This window comes from Excalfactoria chinensis, chromosome Z, assembly GCF_039878825.1.
Source record: "Excalfactoria chinensis isolate bCotChi1 chromosome Z, bCotChi1.hap2, whole genome shotgun sequence".
In the NCBI taxonomy this organism is placed as follows: domain Eukaryota; kingdom Metazoa; phylum Chordata; class Aves; order Galliformes; family Phasianidae; genus Excalfactoria; species Excalfactoria chinensis.
Window position 1 is genome coordinate 15,620,424 of NC_092857.1, and position 18,567 is coordinate 15,638,990.

Genomic DNA, 18,567 nt, shown 5'->3' on the forward strand with positions numbered 1-18,567 from the left:
TCGTGCAGCATTCTTGCGCAGAAATTTCAAGGCTTTAGTCTGGGAGCACTGGGTCAAAGAATATCTCTCTTTTGAAGGGCATGCAGGAGGTTTTTTTTTGTTTCATTACATAGTATTTTATTTTCTATCAAAGAGTACTCATTCTGAAGAGCTTGCTACAATGCTGTTCAGAACAAATTAAAGGAGTATGGTTGTGCCGTGTTTAGTTTGTCTGGTTTCCAACAGGTTATTCAACTTGCAAATGCATGTTTGGTTTTCTAAGTCCAAGAATGTAAGCAGTGTTTCTGATCTGCTAGTAAGAACAAAAGTAAGCTGTTGATATAGTCTAGGAATCAAGAGGCGTAAAGCAGTAACTTCATTTTTGGAGCTGTTTTGTTGTTTTGCTCTTCAGAGACTGGGCGATATTTTCACGTTCTCACGAACTGTGCCGTTACTCCTAACTTGTCTAGAATACTTAAATAGTAACCCCTGCTATGAAATATTTTGGTAGATAACATGAATTCCTTTTGTCTTGCAGGGAATAGCAAGTAAACAAGTCCTTGTAGTGCCATTGTTTTTCTGTTCACTAAAATGCCACATTTGTGTAGTAAATCCAAGTTCTTGCAGATAAGACAAAAGTCCTTACTATCTAGGAAAGTCCTGCTTGTAGACTTGAGGGCTGTTTCTAGTTGTGAAGTTCTCGCTGTACTGTTTTATTAAAAAAGAAGAGTTTTCCATGTCCGGAAGGGAGAACTGCATCCCCATAATCCTGTGGGAATCCTAGAGTATCTTGGGCGAGAACAGGAGAGGTGCAATGCATGCTCTAGTAGAGTTTTGTGCTTCTGCAATAGATATTTCTACTCAGATGATCAATGATGAAATGTAAAGAGATGGTCTTCCAATTCTAGGCAGCTTGTTAAGTGCCTTTGAACTAATTTACAGCTGCTTTCTTGAATTATGAATGTTGAATTCTGAGTGGACCATATAATGAATTCTGACATGGACCACAGAGAAAGGATCTAATGTTCAGACCACAGAATTTTTTGGGTCAGGTCTAGTGAAGCACTGTTGGGAAGCTGCTCAGTTTCAACATATAATTCTATCCATTCCATAATGCCCATCTGTTTGCTTTTTGCGCAAAAGAACACCTTTGCTTGATGAGTAAATAACTTTTATACTATTATTTATTAGCTTGAAGATTGGGTTGAGAAGAACATGAATTTTAAGGAATCTCTACCAAGTTCTGGCTAACAAAGCACTGACAAAGACATGCAGAATTAATAGCATATCTTTTTCTTAAGATACTATTATTATGCTGCAAATGTTAAAAATACAAATTAAGGATATGATGAGTAATTCCTATTAACAGCTTGTGAAGAAGTGGACAGTTTTTCATTATAGACTCATCCTGGATATGTATTCATGTAAAATTAAAAAACAAAAACAAGCAAAAAAAACCAAACAACAAAAACCCAGAATTTTTCAGTGCAGGCCAGAATCATCATGTATCTGAAAGTTTTCATTGAGTAACATGTCAACTGGACAGAACATTTTTAAGATAAAATGTAGTCAGCACTCATATTTTATTCTTTATAGTTCTGTTAGGGGAACGCATTTTTGCCACCATGCCAGTTCCATTCAAAAGCATTCCTGGGTCAAATAATTCTGACTGTCTGATAAGTCAAAGGTTGAATATCTTCTTCTGTAATGCCTGTTTCAAAAAAATAAAAATCTTACTGTTTTATCACTGTTCAGTAAACATAATTGCACATTGTATTCTCCTTTGATTTCCCTCTTCCCCTCCCCCCCCCCCCCCCCAGGAATAGAATGCTTAAAAGAAAGCTGTAGTGTATCAAAATGAATCACTGAATTTGAATAGCAAGCTTTTTATCTTAATGACAGGTTTTGGTATTATATTAAAACATAGAAGATCATGATTTTCTGCCCTGTAAGTAACCTTTAAGGCTAAGACCTACAGGCCTATGCACAAATTACAATAAACTTCTAGATAGAGCAAACAAAAAAATACACACACACACACACACACACACACACACACACACACAAAGAGCTTATAAAATAACAGTAACACCTACTATTTATGATACTTCTTTTTACAGGAAGGTTGTAGATTGATTGCATTTTAACCATACAGGTAAATTTAAAGAAACAGCTTTTGTTCAGTGGTATTCAGTCACATGTTTATGGATTATGATTAAACAGTTGAAGCCTCATGAACCCAACAGGAAATAATGAATCTGTTATTGTTCGAAAAGATCTTTCTAAAACACATAGAAGGCTTAAAAGCTGTGTTCACTAATTAACAAAATATAGCGAACATTTAAGCTGTTAATAGCCTCAGCATCCCTGATGCATAGACCTTCCTATGGTAGCACTGCATAACAGTTCTCTATTGTGCATCTCTTTAATGAGGGTAACTGTGTCCCTTCTTTTCTTGCTTCACTACCTGCTGTGTATGGAAATTGTGTACACTATTTAGCACCCGCTTTCAACTTTTGAAGTCCATGCATATTACATAGGAGCATTACATCTTGCATTAGGGTAAGGAACAGCTTTTAACAGGTCTGGCTTCCTTCTAACTTCTTAAATGCAACTTTTCAAAGCATGCCCAAACAAGGGATCTCGCTCGTAATTTGCATTTCTTGATTGGGGATTTGCTTTCTGTTTTTCTCCCCTGTGTCTCAAACCACTAGTTACTTTGTGACAAAGATCACAGAAATCACTTTAATTATAAAGAAGGTGTAAAGAAAAGAAAACATGCATCACAATGGAAGCGGGCATTCGCTTACATGAACTCAGGATTTCTGGATATTGTAGTGCTCTGTGCACTACTGTGACTGTATTGTCAGATTGAATTTTAAAACAGTACTTTTTGCTTTCTCCATGCAAACCTCTGATGAATACCTTTTTTTTTTTTTTTTTTCCCTTTTTTTGTTTGTTTTTAATGAAATCTGCATAGTTACTAAAATTTTAACCCTTCAAGTTAAATCCCCTGTAAGTGTTCCACAGCTACCATTAAGGAGAGAGTAAATAGGTAGTTAGGAAGTGAAACGAAAGGAACACTGGAATGCAAAATAATGGAATTCTTTTAAATTTTTTAGGTATTTTGTGCCCTAGCTACCAGCCCAGGGAGACTGCTAGCTAATTAAATAGAATCACCATAGCTGTTCCATATGCTGCAGTGATGTTGTTTACAGCTGTATTGTAAGAAATTTCAGCGGAGTTATCAAGTCTTAAAATTTTGACATGCATTAGAATTTTAACTCAGCAGCTCATGTTTTAAGGTATTTGCTGTCTGGATTATGAATTGCCTCTGTAAAAGCCCAGGTTCACAAGAGCAATTGCAGTGCTTATTTGTAAATAGTACCCCAGTTCACTGTCTGCTTTTGAATGCTGTTCTCCCTTGGATCATTTGCAACTATCTGTTTTGGCACAAAACTGCAAGAATGCATGGCAACCATACACCTCACGGAAATCAGACCACTTCCCCTCCTCACATACATACAGATAACTTCTAGTGAATCTTCAAAGTAAGGACTTCACTAAAACAGCTTTGGCAGCACACAAAAAATATGGAAAATACTGCCAGTGTCCATGGATTGTTGGCCAGGACTTTTAGTGTCTGTGATTGAAACTTCTTTTTATATACTGAAAGACTTTCTAAATGCAGGTAAAGTAAGTCTGCTTCACCTTTAATTTGAAAGTTTATGGTCTAAAAATGCTGCTGCTGTCGTATTCTTAACTACTTGATTTTATTTCTCTGTTCTTAATTTAAGGATTGTGAAACTTTTAAAAATTGTTGACTGTAGGAGCAGTGTATTTTTAAATACCTTACAAATAATGACACAAAACAAGCCAGTTGCTTGTGTGCGTGTCAGCAAAAGATTTACTTACATAAGCTTTGAATGAATCCTAGATAGTATGTGCTATGTAAAACTTACTGTGTTGTAAGAAAAAGTAGTTTACAGGATTGGCTATAAATAATTCAGAAGCTTTTTTCCCTGTTGTTTTGGAAAAGCACTTTGTTTATAATTTTCTCAATCTGAAGAATGTCACGGCCACATTGAATTCTCACATCATTACTAGACGAAACATCTATTTTTATAAAATATATCATTCTTCCAGTATTCCTTTCCTGACCAGTCTTACTTTCCTGTGTTTAGCAATGACTTTCTTAATTTTTGTCAAACTATGAAATCATACACTTTTTTTCTTTACTTTCATGACCTTTACCCAGACAGGATACCCAAAACTAAGAGGTACAGTTACAGGGGAAAAAATACATTAAATAGTTTTTTGTTTTGTTTTGCTTTTTGTCTTGCTCTTTGACTCCTTCTTGTCAGGAAAAAAAAGCTATACTAAGCATGAGGTACCTGTCTGTTTAGAAAGTGGAACTTACGTGTTTCGAATGCTTTATTTCTAAGTCTCAAAATGTTGTTTACCTGTCCATCAAAAGTACAGACTGTATAGTAGGCATTTTTTGCAAGTTTGCCATGCATTATGGTTTGCCAAGAAACTACCTCTCTGCTTTGAGGTTTGTTGAGCTATCAAGAAGAAGCAAAATCTTGTAGTTTTGTTTTTATTTTAAGCATTGTGGTTTAAACTCATAAAAACACAAAAGTTAGCAGACTTTGCCATAAATTTTAGCGTTAATCACTTTTATAAACACAATTCTTCTGTGACTTGCTGGGAACAAATGTCTATGGGCAATTTGGGAATGCAACTCAGAGTATAACTGTTTGAAGAATGGAAAGATTGGTTGGGGAGGAGGAAGTTTTTTGCTTACTATAATGAAGTAACATTTGTACAAAGCAGCTGTGATTTTTGGAACTCCCAACTGTCTATGCCTGCTTTCTCTTTCATCTTGTTCTCTGAGCAATTCCAAGTGACACTGTCCTAATGGTGGTGTATCGGATGTGGTACGCTGTGATTTTCAACCAGAATGAAATAATATTGGGCACACAAAATATCAAGAAACATGAGTGAGTTTTTGTGCAATGGAGTGACAAGGACTTTCTCAAGGAGGTTGTTTGACAGTGGCGAAAGTTTGGCCACCAGGGCTGTTAAACAAGTGGCTCCTTGGTTGTGAAATGCAAACTGATCAGCAGTTTGGCTGAAGCTGATAGTGCTTGTAGATGGGCTGTTTGGGGTACTCACAACTCCTTTCCACTTACAGTGATTCCATTAGTGTGATAATACCTGCTTCCATTAGTGCCAGTTTCATATCCTTTTCCCGATACCCAGTTTCTCTTTAGGGTTTTCTGCAGAACTGCCTATGGAAAGACATGTTCTTCAAATGGAAGCTATCTTGCTGGCATTATTAGTGAATCCAGTTTCGTGTTTACAGTGTTTGGTTTCTTGTTTTTTAAATATGTTTTTTTCACTCCTTTTCTGAAGTTTTTTATTGATCTGCGGCTTAGTTAGATGGGAGAACAGATGTTAAGTTCCACGTGTTGTTCACAGATCACTATGATAATGCAAAAAGATTGTGAAGCCTGAAAGAAAACAGTATTCTGTGTAATACAGACTTTCCTAAGGGCAGAGACACTTTTTTCCCCCTTGTTATGTCTGTAGCTGTTAGATAAATGTTGTCTGACCATGCTGAGTTCATTCTGCTCCATTGTTCCATTCACAATTTCCGTAGTAGACTTTGTACTCTTACACTTACTTCAAAAATAGTGTAGCAGAGTGCAGAAATATGTTGTCATCCTGACTTCCAGCTGAAGCAGCTGAGCCCACTAAATAAAAAGCTTATGTCACAGCAGCTATTTGGTGGCTTTTATGTAAGGCAGACTGTGCTTTCATATCATAGCTCCTACAGAAAGTATATTGCAACACAAATCCACAGCCAGACTTCATGCACTCAGGATAGTAAAACACTCTGGGGATGGGAAAGCAAGCAAGCTGCTGTGGACTCCCATAAAGTACAGAAAACTGCTTCTTTCCCTCGTTTCTAACAAGTGTAAACTCCTGAGGTTAAGTAGGTGGGGCAACCGGAAGTAATTACTAAGGCCAGTGGCATTTTTGTGGTTTAATAAAGGCAGAAGCTAATTATTCAGTTTTTATTTAAGTGAAATGATGCCAAAAAGGAGGTTCCTGCAGAGCAGCTGCACTCCTTCAGTGTTACCCTAATTTACCACAGACACAACTGTCACAAACAGAACTTTTAAATTTGATATATAGCCACGAAAGTAAGGAGCCTTTTGTCTGGAGTGCATGCAGAAGAACTCCTTTATACAAATCAACCGGCAGATGACGGACAATGATGAAAATTTGATTCTTTGAAGTCATAATGGTCATTGAAATGTGTGAAATTCTGGTATTGAAAAGAGAGCGCCTAGCAAGACTCTAAATCCTGGGTGGTTGCGGGAAGCTTGCTGGGAGGTTTTTCTGTGTTTTGACATCAACTTCCCATTCCTTGTTCCCTGTTTCCTTTATTAAAAAAAAAAAAAAAAAAAAAAAAAAAAAAAAAAAAAGAAAAGAAAAAAAAGAGGGATGCTAAACAGTAGGTAGTTGATAGCAGTTATGTACACTTTTTGCCAATGTGTGGAGAAATGTCAGAGTTGAAATATGATACCATTCAGCACACCTGACTCACCCATTCAAAAGCATTTCAGAGATATTTCCAATCATTTTATCTCTTTGCCTTGAACTGCAGAGTTCAGTTACTTTTATTTTTTGGTCCTGTTGTTGTGAGTGTGGAACTTTCTTGAAGACGTAATTCCTTTCCTTTGAATGTCACATTTACGCTGAATCCTGTTTTCATCGATGCTGCGCCTGTGTACCCATTTTTCTTCCTCCTATGTAGCTCTTCCACCATTTCTTATTACTCCTTCCAGATCAGATTTACCAGTTCTTCAATCATGACCAGTGTTTTTAAATAGTGTAAGTTCTAATAAAGGCACAAAGTCCTCGTGGTTTGTAGGCAGTTGGATGCTGGCTGCAATTTGTTCTGCTTTAAAAAGTGTTTTGTCCCTCCCAACCTATTTCAAGATCCAAAATGTCAAACGTGCATACTAAGAAGTTACTATTTAAAAATAATAAAGAGGGGATCTATATTACCAAAACCAAAATGTTTGTAAAGTTTGAAACAGAATTGTTAATTTTTAGTAAAAGTAAAGCTATGCAGTTCAGATCTTGTCTTTTATGTTGTCACCTTATTATTTAGAATTTGTGATGCTGAACACCTCACTAATATTTTAATATGCTAATGGAGCAAAATTCCGTAAGGAACACTTTTAAGGGAAAAAAAAAAAAAAAAAAAAAAAAAAAGAAAAAGATAGTAGTGTGAAAATAGCTGTCAAAAACATCTTTGTTTTGGAAAGTTGGTTCACAGGTAGTTTCAGTGAGAACTTGAACTCAGAACAAAGCTCTGAAGACACAGTAGAGAGTTCAACCCAGTGCAGCACAGTTCTTTTCAAGTATTATATTGTTTTAATGGAATCTTGGAGCGGGAGCTTTAGCCCATTGAAATGTCGCTTAAAGGACAGGTTCTTCTGTCACTAGCTGGAGCTGTGTGGATGAAATGATCACAATAGAGTGTTGTAATGCATTTTAAAAGTGTGAGAAATCAGTTTGTCTAGACTAAGAGTGCGCCTACAGGGAATAGGAATTTTAGAGCTTCTGTGCTCTTTAGGTGTCAAGTATGTGATAGATGCCAAGCCTTTTTATTCCATATCTTTGGCAACAGCTCAGCTATGCTACAGTACCTTACACGTCTACAGCAAGCAAAAACAGTGATTTTATGTCAGGACAACTTGGGCTTCAGAAACCAGAAACTCATTGTCCTAACAACTGTCTGTTCAATTGCCAGTTTTAATATGGGGAAGATATCAATAAACAATTGCTGGATTCCCAGAAGGCATGGAAACTTCAGCTATAATGAATCAAAGTGTGAAGAGCTAGCAACACTATGTAGATATTTTAGTTTCTGAAAGTAGGCAGGTTTAGATTTTACCTTGAAAATAATTTTTATGGGATTAATCCTATATTATTGGTAAAGTAACTGATTTGGAGCCGGACTTGTGCCCAAAAAGCATGACTTGTAGGGACTGGGGGTTTGATCTACTTTTGGTTTTGCTCTCATACAGACGAACTAGTCAAGGCATTTTTTTTTTACAACATTTTGCTCATACATATTGTGCTTACTGGTTTTCAGTAACGAGTTTTTAAATTGTACTGTATGCACTAATACATAGTGTTCTTATGGTTTTCTAGCATGAGAGCTTCAAAAGACAAATGCATCCATAATACTGGCTTATACGATATTTTATTTTAATCCCAGAGAATTCTAGAGCAATTAAAAGACCTCCAAATCTGAAGCATAAAATTGACAATGGCCATAGAAGTTGCTGAGAATTATGATAGGGAAAAATATGTTTATGATTTTGTGCCATTTCCAGGCTTGCAAATTTGAATGTATTTGGTGATAACAAGCAGACGGGTTTGCACATAGCTAAGTCCAGATTATTTCAATAGGCAAAATAAAATTACTGGAGAACAATGCAAAATGTTCTCAACCAGGGCATGTTTTTTAAAATACATATTTCAAGAGTACTAGAGTGGCCCAGGTTTATAAACACACTGAAGTCACACAAGTCTTCTACTGCATTAAAATGAATAAATAAATAAATAAACAAAGCTGTTTGCCAATTCAAATAAGAAAACTTGAAGCTATTTCCTCTTGAAGCTGTGGTTCAAGCTTCAGCAGTCAGAAATGCCAGTCTGTCTGTTGGGAGGTGTTCTGTGTGTGTTGCAACATTTCACTAAGTGATAGTCTTTCATATCATTTCTAGACTCTTATTAAAAATAAACATTCTTTGATCCTAATGAAAGCATTTTTAATGGAATTGGTAAGATATTTGGACAGTTGCCTTTTGGTAGTCTGTGTAGAACATTTAGAGTGTGAAAAATTAGTGTGTGCATTTGTTTGTTTTGCCTTCTTTTTTAACTGGAAATACAAATGAAATGCTTCAGACGTGCTGTAGTTTCGAGGGACTGATCTCCCTGAGTCCATTTGCTGAAGAACAGAAAAATATAAGACTTGCATCATTTCTAATGATGGTGTGGAGTCAGCACCAAGGGCTTTTAAGTTTGCTTTAAAGCAAAATCCCATAAATTTGGTAGCTACAGACTTGTAAAGCCACAGTGTTTCCTTTAAACATGTTTTTGCCTTTTCATGCGAGTCATGCCACTGCTGGTGAGATGAGTTCAATGTGCCCAACGTTCTGTTGGGTTCTTTTGTTTTTTGGACTAACTACTTTACTGCTTGGTTCCAGAGTGAGAAGGGGAGGGAGACCAAGGAGCTCCCACTGGCCTTTTAAGTATGTAAGGAACAGGAGTAGTTTAGCATCCTTAGAGATGGATTTGATGTTTGATTTTGCACTCTACTGTACGAGGGTGAACTGACAGGTTAATTTTATGTAATTACTGTTTAGTTTTTAAAGAGAAAGTTCACTTTAATTATATCAGATGCTGCTGAGAGTAATTTTTCATAGCAGTTCATGTGAGATTTTTACTTATCTTTTTCCATACTAAAGTCAGCTAATACTTTTAGACTGCTTTTTGTGGTCCTTTAGTTTTTATCTTCATTATGTTTATTTGTAGAGTGCACAGAAGCCAAACCTTAAGACAAGAGGGTAAACTACTTCTGACTTTATGCAACGTGTGTTTGGTTTGGAAGGCTGGAATCTTCTAAATCGTTTTTTCCTTCAGAAGAAAACCGAAGTGTTACCAGTGGCAAATGGTGCAAAATCATGGAAAAACTTCCTTATTGAAAATGACAAATTAGTGCACAATATCTGTTCAAGAAATGTGCTCTCAGGCTGACACAGGTTGTTGAGCCTTGGGCATTAGAGCCCTTGCTGTTAGTGAGGAACTAATGGTACCAAATTAGCCTGCGGTGATCTATGTATCTTGAGTTTAAGTGGGGGGGTGGCAAATAAAAGCCCTGCAGTTTGAGAGGGGATTAGTAAAGTCAGGTGAGGAGTTGACAAGAAATTTTGTTCTGTGCTTAAAAATCAACTGGTAGCCTTGAGAAGAAACAACTCTCAAAATCAGGTGCTCGCATCCTGTGACATGTTTGGCCTTACAGTTTAAAGAAGAGGGGTCAACTTTATTTAACTAATGGTTAGAAAAATAAGAGAGATGATTTCCAGCGCCTGCTCTGCCATGTTGGTGGTTGGATTATTGTAGAACATATAACTTGTGCCTCCTCCTTCATGCTGAGCATAGCTTTATGCTTCAGTCTGGATGTTAGTTAGTTGTCTTCAGCCGTAAGTCCAAGTGAAAGCATTTACACTGTCACACCCGAATGGCTGGCAAGAATCTTGGTGGGAAGACCTGCTCATATTTGGTTCAGGCTCCCGATACTAACGTAAAACTTTGGGATTTGTCCATGCTTGAGTGTATGCTCTAATTTTCCTTATAAGGGTAAAGAAAGAGCTTATGATATAATTCCATGGTAGCTTTAGCTTGCAAATTGGATCAGTCTTGGCTTCACAGCTGCAGTTGGAGGGTTGGAGGGGATGTCCTGCTCTACCCCTGGCTGTGGCTGTTGTATAGGTAGGAGATGAGCAGGTTCAGGTGGCTGATCCATGTAAAATCTTGTTGAGCCAGGGGAAGCAGGATGATAGCAGCCCCAATTGTGAAACTGCTTCAGCATTATAAAACTGGACTCATAGTCTACGCTTCTGCAAAACTCTCATATTGTAATTAAAAATAGGAAATAAAAAATACAAGCATAACATTAGTTCATAATGAACCCCTTTTTTTACAAATTCCATTGTGTTTTAATAGGATATCTCCACTTTAACCGGTGTTCCAGATGAGCACATCAAAACCAGAAGAGTTCACATTTTTGTTCCAGCACGTAATGCAATGCAGGCAGGAGTTAACAATACGAAGAAATGGAAGATGGAATTTGACAACAGGGAGCGCTGGGAGAACCCTCTGATGGGTTGGGCATCTACGTGAGTAATTACTGAATTTGGAGCTGCTTTTCTTCTATGTCTGACTTATACCAGTCATGTACATTTTGAATTTGTCTTTCTTTTTGTAAGTCTACAGCACTTGCGTCAAGTAGGTAGTCAGGTTTGTTTGTCATATGATTAATGATCATGTAAATACAGACTTTAGTTTACAAAGTCTTCTTGTAGAGTTTGAAAAATGTTACCCAGAAATTTCAGCTACTGTATTTGTGAGTATTGTTGCTGTATAACAGCACTAGGGAAGGAAGGTTATTGGATACCTGAAGCAGTAAATCTTTCTCAGCTGTCAGTTCCATATATTAAATTTGATTATGCATAAAATAATGATATCTAGCAATTGGAATTTCTTTTTACAAAGTTTTATAAAAATCCTAAAAATCTGAAATGAGGAGCTAAAGAGCTACAGTCAGTTTTTAACAAGCACACATTTAAAACACCCATTTGTTTCAGCATTGCTATTATGACTGGTAAATGCCTTAAATATGCCCAAATCCAGAAGAGTACTAATTTTATGGTAACTTCAAAAATTTAGAGATGTAATTTTGATGCAGCTATTTTTATTTTTTTTTTCTGTTCAGAAAAGTTAACTATTCTCTGCAAACAAATATCAAACAATAGAAATTAATCTTCAGACTTCAGAAAGGATACAACATGTTCTCAAACTTTCTGGCTAAAATCATACAGGTACTTACAATTAAAGAACACAAACTGCTGATGAAGCTAAATTGGAATCTTCAAATATGAAATATATAGAGATGTTTTTTTTCCCCAAAAAAATTATCAGTATCGTAAATTTCTAATAGTTTGGCTTTCAAAATAACACTGAAATCAAGTTATGATACTTGCAGCCTGTTATGTCTTGGTTGTATTAGCCTTGCAAAGAAATTAGGAAAGCTGAGGTACTACATCATTAGATGAGGAAAAATATTAACTAAGTAGTAAAATAATTGTATTATAATTCCCCATTAAAACACTTCTTTTAAATCTTTTTCTTCATGTAATGATCCTCATCTTAGCAAGTTTTGGGGTTTTTCACCATCTTGTCTTAAACATATTTAAATTGCTGTGTGAGACTTCAGCAATCTAACGTGTTTTTGGCTGGTGTGATTCCATTGCTGCAAGTAGCCACTATATTTAGCAAGCCATGATTGAGTTGTTTCGCAGTGGCCTTAATTAGGTAATAGACTGTTGACCAGCAATACACCTTTCCCACCTGTCTTATATTCCCCACAAAGTGTCTAGCCACTACTGTATGGTTTATTTATACCCTGCGCAGATTACAGCACTGTAACAGGTGCCAGTAACACCAGCTTTACAGTTCAGGTTTAATTTAACTTTTCTTCTAATTCCTCTTTGCTGGGAATGTACCCCCTCCAGACAACTTATTTTCTGGGTGGGATTCTGAACATTCTCAGCCAAAATAACAGCTTTTAAATTTTCTGTCCACCTAGAGAAATGTGCCGTGTTATTAAGGGTTTACTTGAACACTAAATTGTCCTGGAGTGAGTTTAGCAGAGGTATATAAAATGGAATGGCTGTTCTGAATTAATCCATCCCTGAATGCATTTTTATTTTGCAGTAAGGGAAAGAATATTTTTGTGTAAACAAGCTCCAGATCAGCCAAAAGTGAGGGCTGTGTTGTGAATTGACGCTGCTAGGTCAAGGGTTTTGTAAACTATTATGTATCCATTCATTCTTTAAAGAGCTTTCACAAGAAATATTAGTGGAAGTTCTGGCAATTTCAAGTTACTGTTCAACTCCCAGAAAAAAATAACAAATTTCCTCTCTTCAGATTAATTTCTGCAGGAGTTGTTCTTCAGAGAACAATTTTGCCATTTAATTTTGAATAATGTAATATAATTAGTGATGAGCCCTTATTCTCTGGACTCAGTATACTTATTTACCTGTAGGTATTTGCTTTATTTCCATCATTTTACAATCTAGTTTTCTTTTCTAGTATCTATTTATTATTGTTATCTCTTCGTAGTGTATTTTTTTTTTCAGTGCAAGTAACACAGTTACAGATCTAAATAAAATAGATCTGAGTCATTTTGTTTTAGTTGGAAGCCTTCATTACAGAAAAGTAAATTAATAGTTCTTGAGTAAAACCTAACATAAAGCTGTTAGTTAAGAAACACAGAAATCATATGGTTCCCATTGCATAGGATCATATAAAAAGAACAAAATGTGGAATTCCTATTTGCAATCACTGATAGACAGCCTAGAGCACAGGAAATCCTGTAGCACTGTTGCTACTGTCAGGACATCATGTTGGCCTTTCTGAACTCTGCTGTTCACTCACAGATTATCACAAATTTAAATACTTGGGTAGCTCATTCAGAGAAAGAAATGAAAAAGCTGTGTTTAAATTGGATGAAGGATGTACATAAAGGAAAACAGAACACATGATTTCTTCATTTCATTATTTCCATTGCTCATGTTTGGGAAGGCTTTCACCAAATGTGCAGCACGAACAGGTACAAGTTCCGTACTACACACTGAACTTAAATTATACTTTTAACTGCTCAGTAGCACTGACTAGATTTTTCCAACCGCAGAATCCGGTCACAGAAGAGATGACCAAAAAGCATTAACTGTCCAAATATTGCGATATATTAGATTGCTTGATTGTCCTTTGATCACACTGTGAACTAATTCACAGTCCCTAATTCTCTATACTCCCTTTATATGATAAATATTTATGTAGTTTTAGAAAAACTCAGCATAGTAGTATGTCACAGTGGAATTTCTGCTTTTATCCAATGTGTGGGGTTTTTTTGTTTGTTTGTTTTCTTGGGGAATATATCAGATTTATACATATATCAGATAAAATTACGTTGTTGTCTTTGCTGGAAGCTAGATTCCCCCTCTCCCCTCCCCCACTTCCAGTCATAGTCTTTGTCCTTTATTGTATAGAGTTCAATGTATCTTTGGTTGCTTTTTCTCTTCATTTACCCTTATAGCTCCAAAGAGAGAACAGTCAGAGACAGCTCCTTCAATAGTTGATTGCAATTTGGTCTTGTCTTGCAGTTGTCTCCCAGGCTAGCCTTCTCAGGCTCAGGAAAGCACTATGTTAACCTTGTGCTCCTGCAGCCCATATCTTGTATCTATGGAAGTCCTATAGATTAATTTTTAGAGCCCTACTTCTTCACCTTTTGTCATTGCTTTTAAATTAAGCTTTTAAAGCAAAACAAAAGTATTGGTTTTTACTGAGATTTTAATCTGTTTCAAAAAGCTCTTCCCTTATTTGCTTTCTTTCAGAAATGTAATTGTAAAGAGCCACAGTGTAACTGCTTAGCTAGCAGTTTAAGTTTCTGAACTTTCTTTTCAGTGATGGCTTAAGATCTCATTGCCATCCTGGAGTGATTTTTGGAGGTCACATGACTTCAAATCTCAACTTTTCAGTTCTTCAATCTCTCATTAATTCCTGCTCTGCTCACTTTGATATTCTTCATACCATTATTCTCCCGCTGACTGCTCAGCAGACTTCTTCTCTCCTTAAATTGTTCTAAGTTTCCTTAAGCCTCCTATTCTCCTTAAAAGAGAGGGACTGCACCACTTATACATAAAAAAGGATTGTTGCAAAGCACTTATTACAACCTCAGTAAGTAGTTTAACAAGTTTATTGATTAAAAAACTTAAAACATTTTTTTTGCATTGAGTTGGGAATTTCAGCAAACTGAAAGATGAAAAAAAGTGCTATACACAGAGTAAAAGGTAATCCTAGAACTAATAAAAATGTAGGAATTTTGAATCGCTGATGTTTTAGTCTGCTTTTGAAATGGTGTATTACAAAATAATGTGCAGTATAGCTTTTGGCTGGCACTTGAAATGCAGTTATAGTTATTTTATGTTTCAGGTGTTGTTAAAATTGGTCATCTGATTTCTTACAGAGCTGATCCTTTATCCAACATGGTTCTTACTTTCTCTACTAAGGAAGATGCCATTGCCTTTGCTGAAAAAAATGGTACGTATTATACATATGAGATACAATAGATTTGGTTTGCTGCTTAGTTCTCATGGGTATATGGAACTGGTATAACTGAGTTAAAGCCAGGTTAAATGTTTCCAGCATTCTACAGCTTTCATCAGTATGTGGTCCAGGTTAGTTAGAGATAAATGATTCTTGATCAGACCTAATGTGTAGAGTTATTCAGCGATTCTGTTTTGCACCAGTTAAAACTAGAAAGGTTGATTAACTTCTGCAGATAAAAAGCTGAAAAGTGTGCCAGGCACCTAGCTTCTATGCTAAGATATAATTGAAATCTGTAAGTCTAGGAACACAGTTCTGTCCTTTCAGTGAGAACTATTACATAACAAAATTCTTAAAAACCTCAAGTTTATCTTCCACAAGTCCTAGACATTGTAGGTATTCCGATAAAAGTGGGATTCATTTTTAATACAGTTCATACTTAAGAACTTTGGAACTTCAGGTGAGCTATCTTTTCACCTGTCTCTTCTGAAGCATCCTCTGTGGCTAGAATAAGAACATTGTGTATACAGTAGCAGGAGAGATCTCTGTCCAAAGCATGACTGCTGAGGATGGTCTGAAATTGAAACAAGGAAGAAACACTTGTAACTGGATGAAATTAAAAGTTTAGACTGTTGACCTAATTTCTTTTTTGTTCAATCTGACATCACTATTGAAAAACATTCAGCTTTTGTAACAAGGATGTGGAGATTGGTATGCCACAGTAGCCTTTAGTCATCTGGTAAGAATGTTCTTCCAGAGAAAGTACAGTCTGCTTTCTGTCCCCTTAGCTTGTATGACAGTTCTGGACAAGAATTATCTCCCCCTCCACTGTGGTATTTTTATAAAAGTGAGCTCTGCTGTTTGTTTTGAAAAACTGAAGGTGCCTAAGGCTGTTCTAGAGTGTGAAGTCTTGTCAAATATGGCAACCCCTTGCAGTCCAAAGTTAGATGTAACTAACAGTGGATTTTTGATAGATATAGCAGCCCAAGTCATGGTGCTGGCAGTTGCAAATCTCTTGGAGGCACTCAGTGCCTCACTATCTAGTGTATAAAATGATGAAGCAATAAGCTGAGGCTGTAGATTCCATTCCATCAGTCAAGTGCCTCAAAGTTAGGTGTTATAATGTTGTGATACCAAAGTCTGTCTCAGGATGTAGTTCTGGCTGTTTACTCAAGCTTATATTGTTAACCGGAACAATAGGCAGAAGTCAGTACTCTTGCAGATTGAAAGAATATGTTTTCAAAAGCTTGCTTCAGTGTTTCTTGTGGAAAAATCAATATTGTTTCAACCTTATAATTGGAGGTAACCTCTCTATGTCGATGGTGAATACATTAAATTGAGGCTCATTGACAGGACAACCCCTGCCCTAAAAACAGAACATGCTTTAATGTCTTCATGTGTAAATTGGGCACTTCCTGTGAATAACAAATGTGGAAATTCAGGTATAAGTTAAACCTTTTCAGACTTAATGACATTTCATTTTAACCAAAGGAAGAAATATATCCTCTTATCAATATCAGTTATACCTGCACTCTTACCGTTTCTAGTTTCCACTCAAGTATTTCAACTTTGAGTGAGATGTTGCAGCTGAAGAGACCAAACTTTGGAATACTGAGTGCTGCCCTGGCAACTTTCCAAGCACCTGGAGACTGCAATTGATTTGCATTTTGATTTACATAAACACTGATGTCTCCACCTCCTCTTTTCTGACATTTTTTACCATTTCTCTTGCTTAACTATCGCATAATTTACTTGTCTTCTATCACTTCATTCCCTTCTCTTTTCATTTTTTATGATCTTATAAAAAGTTTAGCATTGTACTCCCTTTTCATGTTGAATTATTTTCTTTGCTCTTCCTAACCTTGGTCCTTCCATCTTTCCTTTTTCTTTGCCTTTCCATGGTCTCAATTCTTTTCCAAACTTTGAGGACTGGACTTCTCTATGCCACCTTGTGACTTTACCTTTTTTTGTTTCCTAGCTTTTTCCATTTTTTGTCCCAGCTTACACAGAGCATTAGTACCTTCATGATGCTCTGGAGTTGCAATGCTGTGAACTTGCAGAACTGCATACAGAAATGGTCATTGTTCGCTGCTGAGATTTTTTTGCTGATGACTGTCAAGTTTTCTGTAGGGGTACTGAAAGTTGAGGTATGCAGAGTCTCTCAATTGTTAGAACAGGCATGTGTCAAGTGCATGACACTTCTGTATTCCCTGCTGGCAGCTGCAAAGGAGGAACATAGTGGATTCCTATCTGGAGAAAAAGATACTAAAGTTAAAAGGTTTAAGATGCATTTGCTTTATATTGTATGCTATGAATATTTAAAATTCTTTTTTATTTTTTTATTTTTGTCTCCCCCCAACTGCCCCTCACCATTTCCCCCACAACTCCTAGGCTGGAGCTATGACGTGGAAGAAAAGAAGATTCCAAAACCTAAATCCAAGTCTTACGGTGCAAACTTTTCCTGGAACAAAAGAACAAGGGTGTCTACAAAATAAGTTGGCATTGGCTGTCTCTGACTGTGAATAAAGTCAGCTGTGCTGTATTTATAGTCCACGTATAATACATCTCTTAATCTCCTAATAAATTTGACCTTTAAACTACAAATGCATCTTGTGATGTCTATTTAAAATGTTTTTGATGTCTCCAATTGAACCTGTTACAAACTTCCCTATATATAGAGGAGATTTGGGGTGTTCATACTTGTAAAAAAATTGCTGCATTAGGAATCTATCAAAAGGAATGTTTGCGATCAGCTGCAACTTTAAAGGAAGGTTGGGCTTTATCTTTCACAGTAATTTTATATTTAATATCTTGTTTAAATTTCCAGCATGTACAAAGTCTCTCAATACAAATGCGGGTTTTTTCTCGTACATAAGACAAATTTGTCTGTTGAATAGCAGAGAATGAGATGCAGAATTTAACATTTGAACATAATTTAATTTAAATGGTTCTCTATCAACGTGTGCTGTATAAACTCCTTCTTGTGCAAATTAATATTGTCATCATTCCTGAATAACAGGATTGAATAAGGTAAATAGAAACCACTGCTTTTGACTTAAATATGCAGGAGACTTAGTCAAAGACTGAGATTCTAATTATTTCCCCATGCTGCTCTTCTATCATGAAACAAACCCAGTTAAATATTCACAGATTAAGTCAAAGAGTGTCCAAATACCTCACACAACATCACCATATACATATTATGTAATTATTCCTCTGTGTTTTTTATTGCTAGTTATGTGTTTATCTGCATTGAAGTTTCCTGTTGCCTAACAAGAGATGTGATGATAGCATCTCAGCCTGAGTATTGAATATATAGCCTAAACCCAGTGTGTGTTACAAGACAATAAAGCATTGACTGCAATAATGTACATTATCATGTTTTGAATACTTTGTCTTACATACCTGTGGCTTTTGATTTATTTATTTTTCTTTTAAATTGTGTTTAAATTGAGATATCAGTGCAAGATCAGAGAAATTTATTATAAATTGGGGGAGGGATATGTCTTTTGATATGCAATTTAAAATTTTTATCTCAAGCAGTTCTCACAAAAGGAACTGTCGAAACATTTCACAGAGCTCATGAATAGTGTAAGTGCAATCCAC

General features: G+C 36.2%; 1 protein-coding gene across 1 annotated transcript in view; it reads left to right on the plus strand.

The window, feature by feature from the left end:
- NDUFS4 (NADH:ubiquinone oxidoreductase subunit S4) overlaps window positions 1–18,362 on the plus strand; it is a 46,596-nt gene extending 28,234 nt beyond the window's left edge. The window contains exons 3-5 of the mRNA XM_072359458.1: window positions 10,798–10,970; window positions 14,882–14,955; window positions 17,353–18,362. Coding sequence (XP_072215559.1) covers window positions 10,798–10,970; window positions 14,882–14,955; window positions 17,353–17,456 — 351 coding nt within the window. The 3' untranslated portion in view covers window positions 17,457–18,362. The remainder of the gene's footprint in view (window positions 1–10,797; window positions 10,971–14,881; window positions 14,956–17,352) is intronic.
- The last annotated feature ends 205 nt before the right edge of the window (window positions 18,363–18,567 follow it).